The sequence below is a fragment of the Salvelinus sp. IW2-2015 genome, linkage group LG8, assembly GCF_002910315.2.
Source record: "Salvelinus sp. IW2-2015 linkage group LG8, ASM291031v2, whole genome shotgun sequence".
In the NCBI taxonomy this organism is placed as follows: domain Eukaryota; kingdom Metazoa; phylum Chordata; class Actinopteri; order Salmoniformes; family Salmonidae; genus Salvelinus; species Salvelinus sp. IW2-2015.
This window is the reverse complement of record NC_036848.1, coordinates 5,597,784-5,616,617: the sequence shown is the minus strand read 5'-3', so window position 1 is coordinate 5,616,617 and position 18,834 is coordinate 5,597,784. Positions and strand designations below refer to the sequence as shown.

General features: G+C 48.4%; 1 protein-coding gene and 1 long non-coding RNA gene across 3 annotated transcripts in view; both read left to right on the top strand.

Annotated features, from left to right (window-relative positions):
• The window catches only part of LOC111967324 (fibroblast growth factor receptor-like 1), an 82,873-nt gene that overhangs the window by 55,661 nt on the left and 8,378 nt on the right, over positions 1-18,834 (top strand). For both annotated transcript variants that reach the window (XM_023992264.2, XM_023992262.2), the window contains 3 exons: positions 16,412-16,489; positions 17,244-17,528; positions 18,338-18,691. In XM_023992264.2, the coding sequence (XP_023848032.1) occupies positions 16,412-16,489; positions 17,244-17,528; positions 18,338-18,691 (717 nt within the window). The remainder of the gene's footprint in view (positions 1-16,411; positions 16,490-17,243; positions 17,529-18,337; positions 18,692-18,834) is intronic.
• Positions 2,358-3,436, top strand: LOC139028125 (uncharacterized). Its single transcript, XR_011480291.1, has 3 exons — positions 2,358-2,384; positions 3,211-3,305; positions 3,396-3,436. It is a non-coding gene; the product is annotated as an uncharacterized lncRNA (long non-coding RNA).

Below are 18,834 nucleotides of genomic sequence, written 5' to 3'. Positions count from 1 at the left end.
AACCTCTGCAGTGGTCCAACCTGAATAGAAAAGAAAGAAGTGGAGTGTGGATGGGGGGGAATAGGCATAGCAAAGTAGAGTGTGGATGGGGGGAATAGGCATAGCAAAGTAGAGTGTGGATGGGAATAGACATAGCAAGTGTGGATGGGGGGCAATAGGCATATATGCTGGAGTGTGAATGGGGGAATGGCATAGTAAGTGTTGGATGTGGGGGAGTGGCATAGTAAGTGTGGATGGGGGGGAATACGCATAGAAGTGTGGATGGGGGGGAATACGCATGAGTAAGTGTGGATGGGGGGGAATACGCATAGTAAGTGTGGATGGGGGAATACGGATAGAAGTGTGGATGGGGGGGAATACGCATAGTAAGTGTGGATGGGGGGGAAAGGCATAGTAGTGTGGATGGGGGGGAATACGCATAGTAGTGTTGGATGGGGGGAATACGCATAGTAAGTGTGGATGGGGGGAATACGCATAGTAAGTGTGGATGGGGGGAATACTGCATAGTAAGGTGTGATGGTGGGAATACCATAGTAAGTGGATGGGGGGGAATACGCATAGTAAGTGTGGATGGGGGGAATACGCATCGTAAGTGTGGATGGGGGGGAATACGCATAGTAAGTGTGAATGGGGGGGAATACGCATAGTAAGTGTGATGGGGGGGAACGCATAGTAAGTGTGGAGTGGGGGAATAGCTAGTAAGTGTGGATGGGGGGGAATACGCATAGTAAGTGTGGATGGGGGGAATACGCAAAGTAAGTGTGATGGGGGGGAATACGCATAGTAGTGTGGATGGGGGAGGATACGCATAAAGTGTGGATTGGGGGGATTGGCATAGTAAGTGTGGATGGGGGGAATACGCATAGTAAGTGTGGATGGGGGGGAATACGCATAGTAAGTGTGGATGGGGGGGAATACGCATAGTAAGTGTGGATGGGGGGGAATACGCATAGTAAGTGTGGATGGGGGAAATACGCATAGTAAATGTGGATGGGGGGGAATACGCATGTAGTGGGAGGGGGGAAAGCTAGTAGTGATGATGTGGAGTGGAGGGGGAATCCGCATAGTAAGTGTGGATGGGGGGGAAAGCATAGTAAGTGGTGGGATGGGGGGGAATACGCATAGTAAGTGTGGATGGGGGGGAAAGCATAGTAAGTGTGGATGGGGGGAATACGCATAGTAAGTGTGGATGGGGGAATACGCATAGTACGTGTGGATGGGGGGGAATACGCATAGTAAGTGTGGATGGGGGGAATACGCATAGTAGTGGGATGGGGGGAATCGCATAGTAAGTGTGATGGGGGGGAATAGCAAGTGAAGTGTGGATGGGGGGCATACGCTAGTAAGTGTGGATGGGGGGGAATACGCATAGTAAGTGTGTGATGGGGGGGAATACGATAGTAATGTGATGGGGGGAACCGCATAGTAAGTGTGGATGGGGGGGAATACGCATAGTAAGTGTGGATGGGGGGGAAACGCATGAGTAAGTGGTGGGATGGGGGATGAATACGCATAGTAAGTGTGGACTGGGGGGGGAATACATGTCCTGTATTGTTTCAGTTGTTGGCTGGGATCGACTCTCGTGTGCTGTGGCGGGTACGTGGTGTAACTGTGGTGGGGTCGATGACGCAATTGTGATGGGGGATACGCATAGTAAGTGTGGATGGGGGGGATACGCATAGTATTGTTTGGATGGGGGGGAACAGGCATAGTAAGTTGTGGATGGGGGAATACGCATAGTAAGTGTGGATGGGGGGGAATACGCCATAGTAAGTGTGGATGGGGGAATACGCATAGTAAGTGTGGATGGGGGGGAAACGCATAGTAAGTGTGGATGGGGGGAATGGCAAGTATAGTGGGATGGGGGGAATACGCATAGTAATGCGGGGAATACATGTGGTGGATGGGGGAATACAGCTATAGTAAGTGTGGATGGGGGGGAATCGCATAGTAAGTGTGATGGGGGGGAATAACGCAGTAGTAGTGTGATGGGGGGGAAGCATATAAGTGTGGATGGGGGGAATACGATAGTAGTGTGGTGTGGGGGGAATAGCATAGTAAGTGTGGGATGGGGGGAATACGATAGTAATTGTGGATGGGGGGAATACGCATAGTAAGTGTGGATGGGTGCTGGAATACGCATAGTAAGTGTGGATGGGGGGGGGATACTCATAGTAAGTGTGGATGGGGGGAATACGCATGTAAGTTGTGATGGGGGGGACAGGCATAGTAAAGGTGTGGATGGGGGGGAATACGCATAGTAAGTGTGGATGGGGGGAAATAGCGCATAGTAAGTGTGGATGGGGGGAACCGTGCATTAGTAAGTGTGGATGGGGGGAATACGCAGTAGTGTGGATGGGGGAATAGGCATAGCAAGTGGAGTGGTGGATGGGGGGAATTGGGCATTAGCAGTAGTGTGGATGGGGGGGAATACGCATTAGTGAGAGTGTGGATGGGGGGAAACGCAGAAGTGTGGATGGGGGAACAGGCATAGTAAGTGTGGATGGGGGGAATACGCATAGTATGGATGGGGGGGAATAGCATAGCAAGTGGAGTGTGGATGGGGGAAGAGTGTATGAGGCTAGGTGGTGTGTGGATGGGGGGAATTGGCATAGCAAGTGAGTGTGGATGGGGGAATAGGTATAGCTATGGTGTGTGGATGGGGGAATTGGTCATAGCAAGTGGAGTGTGGATGGGGGGATAGGCATAGCAAGTGGAGGTGTGGATGGGGGAATTAGTTAGCACAATGGAGTGTGCATAGGGGGCAACAGGCATAGCTAAGTGGGAGTGTGTGGATGTGGGACAATAGGCATTAGCAAGTGGATGTGGGGGGTGGACTAGGCAGAGCTAAGTGTGCAGGGGGGGAATTGGCATAGCAAGTGTGATGGGGGAATAGCATGTAAGTGTGGATGGGGGGGAATTGCATAGCAAGTGTGGATGGGGGGGAAACCTAGATAAAGTGTGGATGGGGGGAATACGCCATAGTGAAGTGTGGATGGGGGAATACGGCATAGTCAATTGTGGATGGGGGGAATAGCATAGTTAAGTGTGGATGGGGGAAAGCAATAGCAAGTGGAGTGTGGTGGGGGAATAGGCATAGCAATGGAGTGTGATGGGGGGAATAGGCAATAGCAAGAGTTGGAGTGTGGAAGAGGGGGAGATAGGCTAGCAATGGAAGTGTGCATAGGGGGCAACAGATAGCAAGTGGAGTGTGAGGGGTGGCTAGGCAGAGCAAGTGCAAGTGGGGGCAATAGGTGTAGCAAGTTTAGTGTGGATGGGGACAATATCGGCATAGCAAGTGGAGTGTGGAGGGGGACTAGGCAGCAATGTGTGCAGTGGGGCAATAGGTGTAGCAAGGTTTAGTGTGGATGGGACAATAGCATAGCAATGTGGAGTGTGAGGGGTGGACTAGGCAGAGCAATGTGTGATGGGGACAAAGGTGTAGCAGTTTAGTGTGGCATGGGACATAGGCATAGCAAAGTGGAGTGGTGGAGGGGTGGAATAGGCAGTAGCAAGTTGGAGTGTGGATGGGGTAGAGGCATAGCATGTGGAGTGTGGATGGGGGAATAGGCATAGCAATTGTGGAGTTGAAAAGGAATAGGTGCTAGCAAGTGAGTGTGCGAGGGGGGAGAATGGCATAGCAGTGTGATAGGGCAATCATTATATGAAGTGTGGAGGGGGGCAATAGGCATAGCAAAGTGGAGTGTGTATGGGGCAATAGGCATAGCTAGTGGAGTGTGATGGGAGGAATAGGCATTGCAAGTGTGGATGGGGGAATAGGTATAGCAAAATGGAGTGTGGATGGGGGGAATAGATCAGTAGCAAGTGGAGTGTGGATAGGGGGAATAGGCATAGCAAAGTGTGGATGGGGGGAAATAGCAGAGCAAGTAGTGTGGATGGGGGCATAGGCAGGAGTGTGTGGATGGGGAATAGGCATAGCAAGTGACGTGGATGGGGGAATAGGCAGAGCAAGGTGTGGATGGGGGGAATAGGCATAGCAAGTGAAGTGTGGATGGGGGAATAGGCATAGCAACGTGAGTGGATGGGGAATAGCAGAGCAAGTGTGGATGGGGGAATGGCATAGCAAGAAGTGTGGATGGGGGAATAGGCAGAAGCTAGTTGTGATGGGGATAGGCAAGCAAGTGAATGTGATGGGGAGAATAGGCATAGCAAGTGGAGTGTGGATGGGGGAATAGGCAGAGCAAGTGGTGGATGCGGGGGAATAGGCATAGCAAGTGGAGTGTGGATGGGGGGAATATGACATAGAAGTGGAGTGTGGATGGAGGAATAGGATAGCAAGTGTGGATGGGGAATAGGTTAGCAAGTGGAGTGGGGTGGTGGAATAGCCATAGCATTGTGGATGGGGGGGAATAGTATAGCAAATGGAGTGTGGATTGTGGAATACGCATAGTAAGTGGAGTGTGATGGGGGAAGACATAGCAAGTGGAAGTGTGGATGGGGAATAGGTATAGCAAGTGTGAATGCGGGAATAGGCATAGCAAAAGTGCGAGTGGGATGTGGGGAATAGGCATGGCAGTGTGAATGGGGGAATAGCCAAAGCAGTGGAGTGTGATGGGGGAATAGATAGCACGCAAGTGATTGTGATGGGGGAATAGGCTAGCAAGTGGAGTGTGGATGGGGGAATTAGGCATAGCAAGTGTGGATGGGGAAAGATACGGTAGCAAGTGGATGTGGATGGGGAATAGGCATAAAGTGGAGTGTGGAGAGGACAATAGGCATAGCATTTGTGTGGATGGGGGAATAGGTATAGCAAAGTGGAGTGTGGATGGTGGAATACGCCATAGTAAGTGGTAGTGTGGATGGGGGAATAGACATGCAAGTGGAGTGTGGATGGGAATAGGTATAAAGTGTGAATGGGGAATAGGCATAGCAAGTGTAGTGTGCGATGGGGAATAGGCATAGCAAGTGAGTGTGGATGGGGGAATAGGCATGCAAGGCGAGTGTGGCATGGGCTGGAATAGGTCATAGCATAGGTGGAGTGTGGATGGGGGATATAGGCCTATAGTGGTTGCTGTTTTTTTTTTTCTGCCTTTCCGTTTTGTGCAAGTGAGTGTGGATGGGGGGGATATGCCTAGCAAGTGGAGTGTGGATGGGGGGAATAGGCATAGCAAGTGTAGTGTGGATCGTAAAGACATGTTTGAAGAAAGAGTACGTTGCAAACAAAATATTAATTTTGAAGTTTCACAAGCCTTTGTCCAGCAGTTCTGCATAATGTTCATTTTTGGTACTCCTGTGTTTTTGAGAAATGTTTGTCCCTCTAGAATTGCCCAAGAACCACGAGCATCACTTTGATCAGTAATGAGGACGTGACAATGAAGTGTCTGACTTTCCTCTTGTCTGCTATTGTTCATGTGCAGATTCTCCCGATAAATTAATCTTTTAATCTTTTCAATCTTTTTGTCTCCTTTATAAGAGAAGAGAGACTTAAAACAACGATCACGTTCCATTAGAAGGCCAAACAAGATGGAAAACTTGTTTCAGTTAATATGAACTTGTTTCAGTTAATCAGCATGATTTCAGAATTCAGCTACTTTTTATTTCTAATGTTGATATAATGGTCTCCCTTTACCAGGCCGTATCTGGGTATGAGTATAGCTTTGCAATTACCCCTTTTAGTTAGTTTGTTACACAAACATAGGAATCATTCCCCGGCGCCTTGGCTATCAGGCGTCAGTTTGATCAGCAGGACGCTGTGTTGAAAGTGATAGCTTGTGTCAACGGGGATGAAGGCTTGTTTTTACATTCTTCTGACCTGAGCGCATTTCAAAACGTTCTCTATACCCACGTACCATTCACTGTAATCATTCTCAATTCATTTCAACTGCAGACGTTTGCGTTCTTCAGAGATTTACCATAGTTTATGAGGGTATGTCAGCCAGCGTGGCAAAGACATTCTCCTTGAGTGGAAACTCTGTGTTGATGTGGTTTGTAGCTTCCACTGTGTGATTTGTAAGATCTAAGTGATACTCCTTCAGGATGTGCTATACATGTCTGGGAGAGGGATGAAAGCTGTCATATGGTGGAAAGTCAATTAGTTAGGCTTTATAAACATGTTGTACCAAGTCAAGCACAAACCACAAAGTAGAGTTCACTCAGCCCTCATCTCCTCCTCTTAATAATGTATGGAATAGTCGAATGATGTAGAACAGTAAAAAGTATAAGTTAGTGTTTTGCTGTAAACGTTTATTTGTCAAAGGGACACTGTCAGCAGGAACCTCGACACAGTGAAAGATGACAGGTTTTTTTAACCTAAGGCTTCAGTTTTTGGCTGACTGTTGACTTTGTAGTATGGGTTGCATAAGGTAGTCTCACATTCCACAAAGGGTTTTATAGTACAGTGTAGTACAGACTGTTTATCTGTGTTTTGTCCATGCACATAAAATAAGTGTAAACAATCTGTAAAAGTGTTTTGGCAGTGTTTTGGGCTTTTGTTTGTTGTTTGGCAGGCTGCAGTTTGTATCAATATGATTTGTAATAATATCCATGTCCTGTATATTACCCATCTTCTTAACCTTATGTTAGATGTAGGGCGATGTCAATATATGTTCCCTGCTTTTCTGAATTAACTTTCATTTCTCCGTAACAGGAACCTCAAACCTGAACCCTATTGCTTTTACGGAGCCTTTATATGTTGAAATGATTTGGACGGAACTGGAGAGAGGGAGTTCAAAGTGCAAGAGCGGGAGTGTCGGTTTCAAAGGGAGCGTGGGGCGATCAATATGTGAGATATGTTAATTCTGTAAAGCCCCGTCTTGGCCTTGATGTTTGCTAGAGTTACACTGAAGCAGCTGGGATGATGAGCGGGAGAGTGGAAGAGAAGAGACAGAGACACACGTCGCAGGCAGCGACCACCTCCGAAGACAACTGTGAATCTCCTAATTTCACTTCCCCTCAGATATGTCTTAGGAGGGCTGCTCTTACAACTCAGAGAATAAAAAGTTAAACTGAACAAAAGCATAGCTAGAGACTAAATGAAATCGAGATAGACCTGTGTGGACATAAGTGTGTCCCTTCCCCATGTGCACTGTCCTCTTTGGTGTTAGTGAGAGGCTCCTGTAAGACAGACAGACAGGCATGTGAGGTGGAATCCAGTCGGTTCCCTCCTTGAAGTGAATCCATGTGGGACCTGCCTGGACAGATCATCCTAATGTGAGGGGGTTGGATCAGTCCATCATCCTAATGTGAGGGGGTTGGATAAGTCCATCATCCTAATGTGAGGGGGTTGGATCAGTCCATCATCCTAATGTGATGGGGTTGGATCAGTCCATCATCCTAATGTGAGGGGGTTGGATNGGGGTTGGATCAGTCCATCATCCTAATGTGAGGGGGTTGGATCAGTCCATCATCCTAATGTGAGGGGGTTGGATCAGTCCATCATCCTAATTTGGGGGGGTTCAGCGTTCCATTGTATCTTCTCCAGTCCACCCATAAACCCATTTTAGGCAAATATTTGGCTTTCATACGTGACCCTGAGTAAATGAAGTGTTAACATGATATGAAGCAGCCCCTGCACACCGGCATGAGGGAAATGTGCTTTCCAAGTGAGGCAGAAACCAAGGTTTGAACAGTGAACAAAAAAAGTCATTTTAGTACGGATATACACAGAACATGATACTAACTGCAGGTTTCAGAACTTATAAAATGCATCGCACTTGACATTTATGAGCAACTGGATGGACCACTTGTACTCAGATATGTTATTTTAGCGAATGTTGACATTATATTTGTACTTAGTAATGTTCATGCTCCAAGGATCTGTTCTTTATATTCATTTTCAAAATGTTCATCTCAACAATCAACCGCACCATCAATTCCAAATTGTTCAGCAGAGTACGATAGCGTTCCATTACCATTTAAAGATACATTAAAGTAATAGATAGAGAAACTTAACAGTAACCCTGGTATAGCACATTTCAATAGTGAATAGGAATTGGTTTGCAATGTTTCATGACAAAAGATCCATCACATTAAACATTAATCATACTGTGTATTTGAACTATGATAAAGAATAAATCCATCCAAAACCACAAATTCCTATAATTTGGAGTGTTAAATATGTGCAAACAATATTTTTTGTCATTATAATAAGGTTGGTAGCAACATTGTGGAAATCAGTTGCAGCTCAAGTTGACCACAAAAGCCACAATGCAATACCCTCTCTATGGGCTGGCTAGCTAGCTAGCAAACTATCAAACGTAGCTACACAAAATAATACCAAAGTCAATATCAGCATGTGAAGTAGCTAGCTAGCTGTAAAATGGCCTAAACAAACTGCACTATCAGTTTAGGAGTCTACAATCTCACCATGGCCAACCTGCAGATCTATGTGCCTCGCAGAATGGAGTCTGACATTCGCAACGGCCATGCAATGCACCCTGGACTGAAAAGGCAGACGAATAGGAGAAATGTGGTAGACCCTCTGTTAAATTACAAATTTATCTAGGTAGGAGTATAGCAAAAAATATGATCAATGGCTCATTCGAGAGAAGTCAACCTCCCGCGTTATGACATCGGCCAGTATTGACACCTGACATGTATGATAGACGTTTTCGCGATCTAAAATCGTATTCTTATTAACTTCAAGTGTAGTGAGAGCAGCTTTATCGCAATGCAAATACCAGACAAAATTGGAAAGTGTTTAGCCATCTTAACCAGTGGTTCCCTACCTTTATCAGTTACTGTACAACCAACTGAATGTTGCTCTGCCCGGAGTACCACTGAAGTACCCCCTTGTGCATTTTACCAGTAGGTCTATGGTCTCATGAGTCTTCTCAAGTACCCCCTGTGGATAGGCCATGTATCCCCCAGGGGTCCTAGTACGCCTGGTTGGAACCGCTGATCTACACTACTATAGGTGGATTTCTTCCTCTCACTAATACCAGGAGACTGAATGATGCCTAATCAGACATTACCTCCCCCTAGTGGTTATACCTGCTGCTTCTCTCTTCCACACACAGAGCAACCCTCCAACACTGCCAGGTATAGAAACCACAAGCCCAAAGTGGTTCTGACAGGGTATGTCAGGGAGACACTGACCAGTGGCCTAGTTTTACAGAGTATGCACGGCACACCAAAAACAGCTTCCATTCTCTTACCATAAGTGGAACAACAAAAGGATATTTTTCTCCAGAGAATGACAGTCAAGGACAGTGTGTGTGTGCGTCCCAGCTGTGTGTGCTGAACACGGCGGCCCACGGGACTCTGTACACACTGGAACCTGAGGTGCAGCAGGTCCTCTTTCCTTCCCCTCACACAGGTGACCACAGTTAGACTACAGAGCCCGTTGATGGCAGGAGATCAAACCGACGTGAGGAAGTACAGAGCTCTGCTTGGAGTTACAAACACACACACACGTAAGCTGTGTTTTTCTTTTGTCTGAAAGATCGCAGTAGAAATCACTGAAATACTTGTCTGTTAGTGTTGACTTTGAACATAGAGAGCTGAATCTGTTGCTGAACTGCTCGGTTTGTTTCTGAATTTAGAAGGGACATATACTGTGGTGTTTTAGGGGGTTCGAATGACTTCTTATAATAGCAGGTGTTTATCTTGGGGTCCCTAACAGTCTGAGTAAGGAAAAGTGTTAGCTATTGCTTAAGTTCCCATTCCTGACTGAACCACTGCCATGTTGAACTAGACTGGCTCTCAGAATGTTTCTCCAGATACTGATGTAGGTACATCTGTATCATGTTGTTTTGATTAAATGGAACCCATCCCGAACCTATCTGTTTCACATTCATATGCTTTTTAAATACATTGCATTCTGGACAATGGACTTATCATACGAACATTGCGCTATTTCTTGCTAGTGCTGTAGCTGTTCATTTGTTGACAAACCCCTTAGACATCGACCTACGTGTCAGTTGGCAGCTCCTGGCTGTTGCAGGGGAGCTTCAGAGCAGCTGGGTCCAGACTCATAGGACAGTGGTACTGGGTCCAGACTCATATGACAGTGGTACTGGGTCCAGACTCATAGGACAGTGGTACTGGGTCCAGACTCATAGGACAGTGGTACTGGGTCCAGACTCATATAGAATAGTGGGTCCAGAACAGATAGACCAGGAGTCAGACCAGAAGGCCAGATTGTGGCTAGTTTTGACCCTCGGACTCTCCTGGTGCTGAGGTTCCAGAGAACCCTGGACTGAGGCAGGAAGTCGCGTGGTCCAAGTCGTTCCCCCCTCTGTGCCGGTAATCCCTAAAAGAGAAGAGGAAATGCTTAATGCCGGGTCAGTCCTCTGCTCGACAGAATAAGGCCTCCCTAAATCTGCCCTGCAATTCCTCACCGTGGACCCCTGCCAGAGAGCAAGGCATCCTGGGTAATCGGCACATGCAGATGGATTACCTTATGGAATGGTCTGAAAGCTGGAAACTATTCACAGAACAATTCACAGTTTAAGCATGTTCATATTTGTTCATATAGCTCAGAAATTGCAATGCGTAATCACATTTAGTAAATAGTATTAGTCATAAACGTTGTTGCCTTGGCTCAGTCTAAAATAACTTTCAAAGGAGCAACTATTAGGTGGACAGCTTAGTGAAAAAGAATGTTTAAAAAGATTCACTCTAGTTTCATGTCTCTTTCATGTTGAAGACACTCGCTCTACAAAAAGGGAGATGAAAAGGATTTGTGGAGGGCCTCTGCGAATTGAGTTCTTAGGCAATGCAAGCCAAGCATACATAGTCTGGCCATTAAAACCAATTAAAACTCACCCACTCAGGAAATGTTGTGAAATGTCAACATCTTAATAGCGCCGAATCAGTAATGTTTAATGAACTTTGAAAATGTTAAAAATGTTTGACTGTAAATATCCTCAACAGGTTAATCTGTCGGCCTCTCTGTGTTATTCATTCCTTTGTACGGGTGCAGTGGCACTAGGTAATGTAGTAACGCCACTGCTCGTAAATCTCCCCCTCCGTTTAGAGACAGTCGTTAATACAGACCTGTGTAACAGCACCAAATGGTAATGGTTTCCATAAGCTAGGCCCTGGAATTGTGTAAATCAGATTCTCAAGAGAGCTGGGGGTGAAGGCTGTAGCTAGCATTGCACACTGTCAATCCTCTGGAGCTAAGTCTTTGTGTGTGGAGCTGGAATAACAGTCCCTCTCGGGTTTCACACACTAGTTGCTGCTCAAAAAGCAGAGAAGATGACAGAGTAATTAGCGTGGTTTTGGGAGAAATATTATTTGTTTAGATCTGGGTGTTTAGTTTGGGGTAATATTCTGTCCAACCATTTTATTATCTGGCCTTGTACATCAATCTAAAACATGTTGTTCTGAGGGGTTCAAGCCACAATTGAACTGTGAAGAGTTAGGCTTGGCCAGTGAATAAGAGAGGACAGTAGACACTGACCCACCCACCCTCTCGCTACCAGACTAGACTGTCCAGACTGAGATCCAATGTCTCTGAATAAAAATGACTGAAGGACATGACCCTGTTGGAAAACAGAGGCCTACACTAACACAGGACTTCATATTTCGGAGGACTGAGCACCGGGCCCTCCAGAGCTGCCGCCTAGCTACTCTGCAGACATTAAAACAAATACACTGTGGGGTTACACAAACAGGCCTGTCACAGGGCACCCAGTCAGTGAATGTGTGAAATGTAGCACTCTGTTGTGCCATTTTCCCCAGAAGAAAGGGGAAAGGGAGTTTGTTTTATTGAGAAACCTGACTCCCCTTATACTGCATGTCTTTGTTTGACTTTCTATGAATCAGGAAGAGTTTTTGATGGGCGGGCCGCAACGGGTGAAGGCTGATTTTCTGCAGCCATGCTGTTTGGATATACTGTATATCAGAAGGCTAATGGAGGGTATATTACTGTAATTACTGTAGGACATGGAGGGTATATTACTGTTGTGCATGGAGGGTATATTCATGTACTTACTGTCGAACATGGACTGTATATTACTGTAATTACTGTAGAACATGTTGGGTATATTACTGCAGGACATGGAGGGTATATTGCTGTAATTACTGTAGAACATGGAGGATATTTTACTGTAATTACTGTAGGACATGGAGGGTATTATGGTAATTACTGTAGGACATGTTGGGTATATTACTGTAGGACATGGAGGGTATATTACTGTAGGACATGGAGGGTATATTGCTATAATTACTGTAGAACATGGAGAATATTTTACTGTAATTACTGTAGGACATGGAGGGTATATTACTGTAGGACATGGAGGGTATACTACTGTAATTACTGTAGGATGTGGAGGGTATATTACTGTAATTACTGTAGGACATGGAGGATATATTACTGTAATTACTGTAGGACATGGAGGGTATACTACTGTAATTACTGTAGGATGTGGAGGGTATATTACTGTAATTACTGTCGGACATGGAGTGTATATTACTGTAATTAGCAGTGGCTTCTTCCTTGCTGAGCGGCCTTTGAGGTTATGTCGATATAGGACTCGTTTTACTGTGGATATAGATACTTTTGTACCTGTTTCCTCCGGCATCTTCACAAGATCATTTGCTGTTGTTCTGGGATTGATTTGCACTTTTCGCACCAAAGTACGTTCATCTCTAGGAGACAGAATGCGTCTCCTTCCTGAGCGGTATGACGGCTGCGTGGTCCCATGGTGTTTATACTTGTATATGGGTGTGGTTCTCAATCAGAAGCAGCTGTCTATCGTTGTCTCTGATTGAGAACCATACTTAGGTAGCCTTTTCCCACCTGTGTTTTGTGGGTAGTTGTTTTCTGTCTTTGCGTCTGTACCAGACAGGACTGTTTCATTTCGTTCATTCTCTTTGTTATTTTGTTTAGTGTTCTGTTTTAATAAATTAACATGAACACTTACCACGCTGCGCTTTGGTCCGATGATTCCTCATCTTCAGACGACGAACGTTACAGAACTACCCACCACCCACCCTTATTACCAAACGACCATATGCAAGAAAGTGGTAAATGGATGGCCATGTCAGAAGGGTTCAGGACTAACCTGGACTTGGGCAGGAGATATTGGACCGGTAAGGGACCCTCTGGAGACAGGCTGGGGAATATCACTGCCCAAAAGAAGAACTGGAGGCGGCGAAAGCTGAGCGCGGCGATATGAGGCAGGGCAGCGCACGCAGGCACGAGAGGCAGCGTGTGCCCGTGTGCCAAATTGTTTGGGGGGGGGCACACGGGGAGATTGGCAGAGTCAGGCGATAGACCTGAGCCAACTCCCCATGCTTACCAAAAGCAGCGTGATACTGGTCAGGCACCGTGTTATGCGGTTAGGCGCACGGTGTCTCCAGTGTGCGCTCATAGCCCGGATGCTATATGCCAGTCCCCCGCAAGTGCCATGCGAGAGTGGGCATCCAACCAGGGCGGATTGTGCCAGCTCAGCGCGTTTGGTCTCCGGTGCGCCGTTTCGGCCCAGGGTATCTCGCGCCGGTCTGAGTACTGTGTCTCCGGGCGGCTGGGAGGGTGCAGTTCGTTCTATGCCTGCGCTTCGCCCGTGCCGGGCGAAAGTGGGCATTGAGCCTAAGGGAGAGGTGTGAGTTTAAGCACCAGATCTCCAGTGCTCCCCCACAGCCCGGGTTCGACCTGTGCCTGCACTCTGGAGGGGCCGGGCTAAAGTGGGCTTTCAGCCTGGAGGAGTGGTGCCAAGGCTGCGCACCAGGGCTCCAGTGCTCCCCCACAGCCCGGTTCATCCGGTGCCTCCTCTACGCACCAGGCCTCCTGTAGGTCTCCCAGCCTGGTGGGCCCTGTGGCAGCCCCACGCACCAGGCTGTCTCTGCGTCTCCTCCCTCCAAGTCGCTCTCCAGTCCGGACCCAGCGACGCCCTTCAGTCCGGACCCTCCAGCGACGCCCTCCTGTCCGGAGCTGCCAGAGTCGCCCTCCTGGCTGCCGTGAGCCGGCCAGAGTCGCCCTCCTGTCGCTGGAGCCGCCAGAGTCGCCTGTCCGGAGCCGCCAGAGTCGCCCTCCTGTCCGGAGCCGCCAGAGTCCCCCCTGTCCGGAGCCGCAGAGTCGCCCCTCTGTCCGGAGCCGCCAGTCGCCCTCCTGTCCGGAGCCGCCAGAGTCGCCCTCCTGTCCGGAGCCCCGACCAGAGTCGCCCTCCTGTCCGGAGCCGCCAGAGTCGCCCTCCTGTGTCCGGAGCCGCCAGAGTCGCCCTCCTGTCCGGAGCCGCCAAGTCGCCCTCCTGTCCGGAGCCGCCAGAGTCGCCCCCCTGTCCGGAGCCGCCAGAGTCGCCCTCCTGTCCGGAGCCGCCAAGTCGCCCTCCTGTCCGGAGCCTGCCCAGAGTCGCCCCTCCTTCCGCGAGCCGCCAGAGTCGCCCTCCTGTCCGGAGCCGCCAGAGTCGCCCTCTCTCTGTCCGGAGCCGCCAGAGTCGCCTTCCTGTCCAGAGTCGCCCGTGTCGCCCTCCTGTCTCGGAGCCCCAGAGTCCGCCCTCCTGTCCGGAGCCCGCCAAAGTCGCCCTCCTGTCCGGAGCCGCCAGAGTCGCCCTCCTGTCCGGAGCGCAGAGTACGCCTCATTCTGTCCGGAGCCCCGCCCCAGAAGAGCGCCCTTGCTAACCTGTCTCGGGGTCCTTGCTGCGAGGGTCCCTTCAGTCTGGGGTCGGGCGGCGGAGGGTCCCCTCCTGGTCTTATCCAAAGAAGGCGCACACATAAGGTGGGCCAAGCCTCCAGGTGGAGCAGGAGGGTCCACGTACCCAACCACCCAGAGCCCGCCACCACCACGGATAGCATGAGCCACTCACAGACTCCTTCTCTCTTGTAGGATATGTTTTATGTTGTTTTGCGGCCAGGAGTTCCGCATAACTTCTGGGGGGGCGTGGGGGGGGTAGCTGGTCACGCCTGACCTTAGAGATCCTTGTTTGATGTGTTCTTCTATTTATGGTTTGGTCAGGGTCGTGAAGTTGGGGTGGGCATCTCTACCTGTTAATATTGTTTTGGTTTTCTATGTTTCCTCTATTTTTCTGTGGTGTTTTCGGGCCGGGTGTCCGGTTCTATCAATCAGAGGCAGCTGTCTATCGTTGTCTCTGATTGAGAACCATACTTAGGTAGCCTTTTCCCACCTGTGTTTTGTGGGTAGTTGTTTTGTGTCTGTACCAGACAGGACTGTTTCGTTTCGTTCATTCTCTTTGTTATTTTGTTTAGTGTTCTGTTTTAATAAATTAACAGGAACACTTACCACGCTGCGCTTTGGTCCGATGATTCCTCATCTTCAGACGACGAACGTTACACTCCCCCTCTTTCTCTTTCCTCTTCCTCTCATTTCCTATATTCTCTTCTCTTCCTCTCTCTTCCTATCCTCTTCCTCTCTCCTCTTCCTCTCATAACCTATTTTCTCTTCCTCTCTCTTCCTCTCTTCTTCCTCTCTCCTCGTCCTCTTTCTCTCCTTTCTTCTCTTCCTCTCCTCCTCTTCCTCTCTACTTTTCCTCTCCTCTCTTCTCCCCTTCCTCTCTCCTCTTTCTCCCTTCTTTCCCTCTCTTCCTCCACTCCCCTCCTCTCTTCTATTCCCCACACCTTTTCACCTCTTCCTCTCCCCTCCTCTCCTCTCTTTTGGAGGCCCAGTACTGTAAGAGTGCTTAACCATGTATTCTTTGAGATCAAACTGTCCTGCCGCCGGCTTCAAAGAACTGCCAGCTCTGAACATGCCGGTCATGTGTTGGAGTTGGAGGGAGGAGCAGGGGAGAGCGTGGTGTAAGCAGAATACCATCCAGCAACTCAGGTTACCAGTTCGTCAGATACAACCATCCAGCACTGCACAAAAAGAGCCAACAGGATGCTGTCTTCATTTTCTTCTATTTGCATTTAAAATATATTCTCAGTCCAAATGGCTGAATTCAAAGACGTTGGCTCCAAATCAATGCATGTGGCACCCGCAGGTGGTCCAAGACTGTTCTTGGCTCGCTCTTTTCACAAGCATCAGATTTTTCTTCAGCGCAGGCCAGCCAGGCCAATATTAGCACATATAGCCACTGAGAATAGATCAGTCACTTATCAGTTTTGACAAGTTGGCATTGGTTTACCCAGTCCTACCTGATGTAACGTCTGATTCTTGCATCTCTGATGAACGGCTCCTCAGAATATGTCCACATCTTGAAGTGGTTTCATGACGTTCAGTATGGCCGATCTGTTTAGCATTGACTCATCATTGTTAGTCCATCACTCTGTGTCTCCTGGAGTGAGGAGGGGGGTGGCAGAACAAAGCCTTGAGCAGGACCAGTCACAGAGATGATCTGTGGTCTTCATCATCCCATGTTACTTCAGGCTGGATTCTGGTTCTGGCCTAATCCCACTACTACATCCACAGAGACATTAGAGCATATTGGATCACTGCTAGAGCTGTGAATTATAAAACTGTTTTATCACTGGGAGGATGTTATTTCCCACTGACACTGATGCTATGCTAACTCTATCTGTCTGTCTGTCTCTCTCTCTCTTTCTGTAGAGGACGCCAGCACTGGGAGGGACGGAGCAGGAACAGCAGGAGACCCAGAATACCCCACTGACCTCTCAGGGAAACTGGGTAAGACACTGAGCACTGTCTCCCTCTCTCTGACGTTTATCTCTGGTTTCATCTGACCCTAGATCATTTAGAAAACAGGGCATTGTCTTAGTGATGGGTATGGTGTGGCCCAGTCTCTAGAGGGGGGGGGTGTAGTTCTAGTGTGTCTGGCCACACCTGGCACCACTCTGCCCTGTGTGTGCTGCCCTGCCCCCCCCCCCCCCCCCCTCACCAGCAGGGTGCTGTTTGCTTGGGTAATTACCTCTGTCAGGCCAGAGAGCAGGCTATTTGAATGAAGTGTGATTGGGGAAATATTCCATCCTCTCCCCTCTGTCTCTGTTGGCTGCCCCCTTTGACCAGTCGTATCAAACTGGAGTCCACTATTGTATTTTCTTTTCTCATGTTGACCCTGCCTCGACACAGTTCAGATACAACTGCTGAGTGAAACTTTAAAGGGGAAAGTGTTGGTTTTGTCAACGTGACCCTTGGCGGGTTATGTTATGCTGAATAGTGCCGCCACACTAGAAATACTGTTTGACCCCAAATGGAAGCCCCACAACATACCCTTAATATTTATTTGTTCAGTGTTAGAAAAATAACGTTGTCAAACAAACATACTCAACGTTAATTATTTTCAAAGTCCTCCAGCGTGATTCATTGCGATATTTAATAGCTGTCTGGTGTGCATTGTGCATACCATTATAAACTGATCCTGTGAAGTTTATCCTTTTTCTCAACAACACTATTTCGTAAACAACCCTTTCTTTGATCGCAGTCCGACCACGCTTCACGCAGCCAGCCAAGATGAGGAAGCGCGTGATCGCCCGGCCGGTGGGCAGCTCAGTGCGGCTGAAGTGCACGGCCAGTGGGAACCCTCGTCCGGACATCATGTGGCTGAAGGACAACAAGCCGCTGACCTCTGAGGAGGTGGGCGAGGGCCGTAAGAAGAAGTGGACCCTGAGTCTGAAGAATCTGACCCCTGAGAACAGCGGGAAGTACACCTGCCATGTCTCCAACCGGGCTGGAGAGATCAACGCCACATACAAAGTGGAAGTCATCCGTAAGTTTGGTCACTTACTTACAGTATAGATGTATTGTTTTTTGGTTGATTTATAAGCTTGGGTCATTGTTGAAGTTTGATTAGCATTGAGGGTAAGGGGGATACCTAGTCAGTTGTACAACTGAATGCCTTCAACTGAAATGTGTCTTCTGCTTTTAACCCAACCCCTCTGAATCAGAGAGGTGCAGGGGGCTGCCTCAATCGACATCCACATCTTCAGCGCCCGGGGAACAGTGGGTTAACTGCCTTGCTCAGGGGCAGAATGACAGATTTTTACATTGTCAGCTCGGGGATTCGATCCAGCAACCTTTCGGTTACTGGCCCAACACTCTAACCACTAGGCTACCATCTAGGGTTAGAGTAGGGTATTAATACAGGGGGTTGAGTTTGAAGGTTGGGTACTAACTCTAGTTTACTGGTCAGATTGGTTTATAGTTGAGTTTTGGGGATGGGGTTTGGGTTTAGGTAGGTAATGGTTGGTTGAGTGTTGTGAGGTTGGGTTAATCCTGGGCTGATGTGGTATGGTGAGCCTCAGCCTCCCTCTCTCTCTCCTCTTGACCATCTGCTTAGCATTATATCCCAGCTGTGTGCTGACTACAAAAACACATGTTTCTACCAAACCCAGAAGCGGAGAGGAGGAAGCGAATAAAACTTGTGCTTGCTTGTGTCAAATGTGGCATTTTCTCCCTCAACCTCAGCCTATTCTAGCCGCAGCACAGAGAACGAGAGGAAAGTGCTGAACATGGCAATAACTTTTCTGTTAATTTGAATAGTATGAATACGCTCTATACATTTTTTCCCCGTTATAGAGCGGACAAATTCCAAGCCTATCCTGACCGGCACCCATCCGGTGAACACCACGGTGGACTACGGCGGTACCACCTCATTCCAGTGTAAGGTCCGCAGTGACGTCAAGCCGGTGATTCAGTGGCTGAAGAGGGTGGAGCCGGGGGACGAGAACAAGTACAACTCCACCATCGAGGTGGGCGACCATGGCTTCGTGGTGCTGCCCACGGGAGAGGTGTGGTCCAGGCCAGACGGCTCCTACCTCAACAAGCTGCTCATCACCCGGGCCAAGGAGGAGGACGCTGGGATGTACATCTGTCTGGGTGCCAACACCATGGGTTACAGCTTCCGCAGTGCTTACCTCACTGTCCTGCCAGGTGAGTGGAACACCCTGTTACAACTATATAACACCGTGCTTAACCATAACATCCGGTTACAACCATATTATAACACCCCTGTTTAACCATAACACCATGTGTACCACCATATATATAACACCCTGTTTACCCATAACACCATG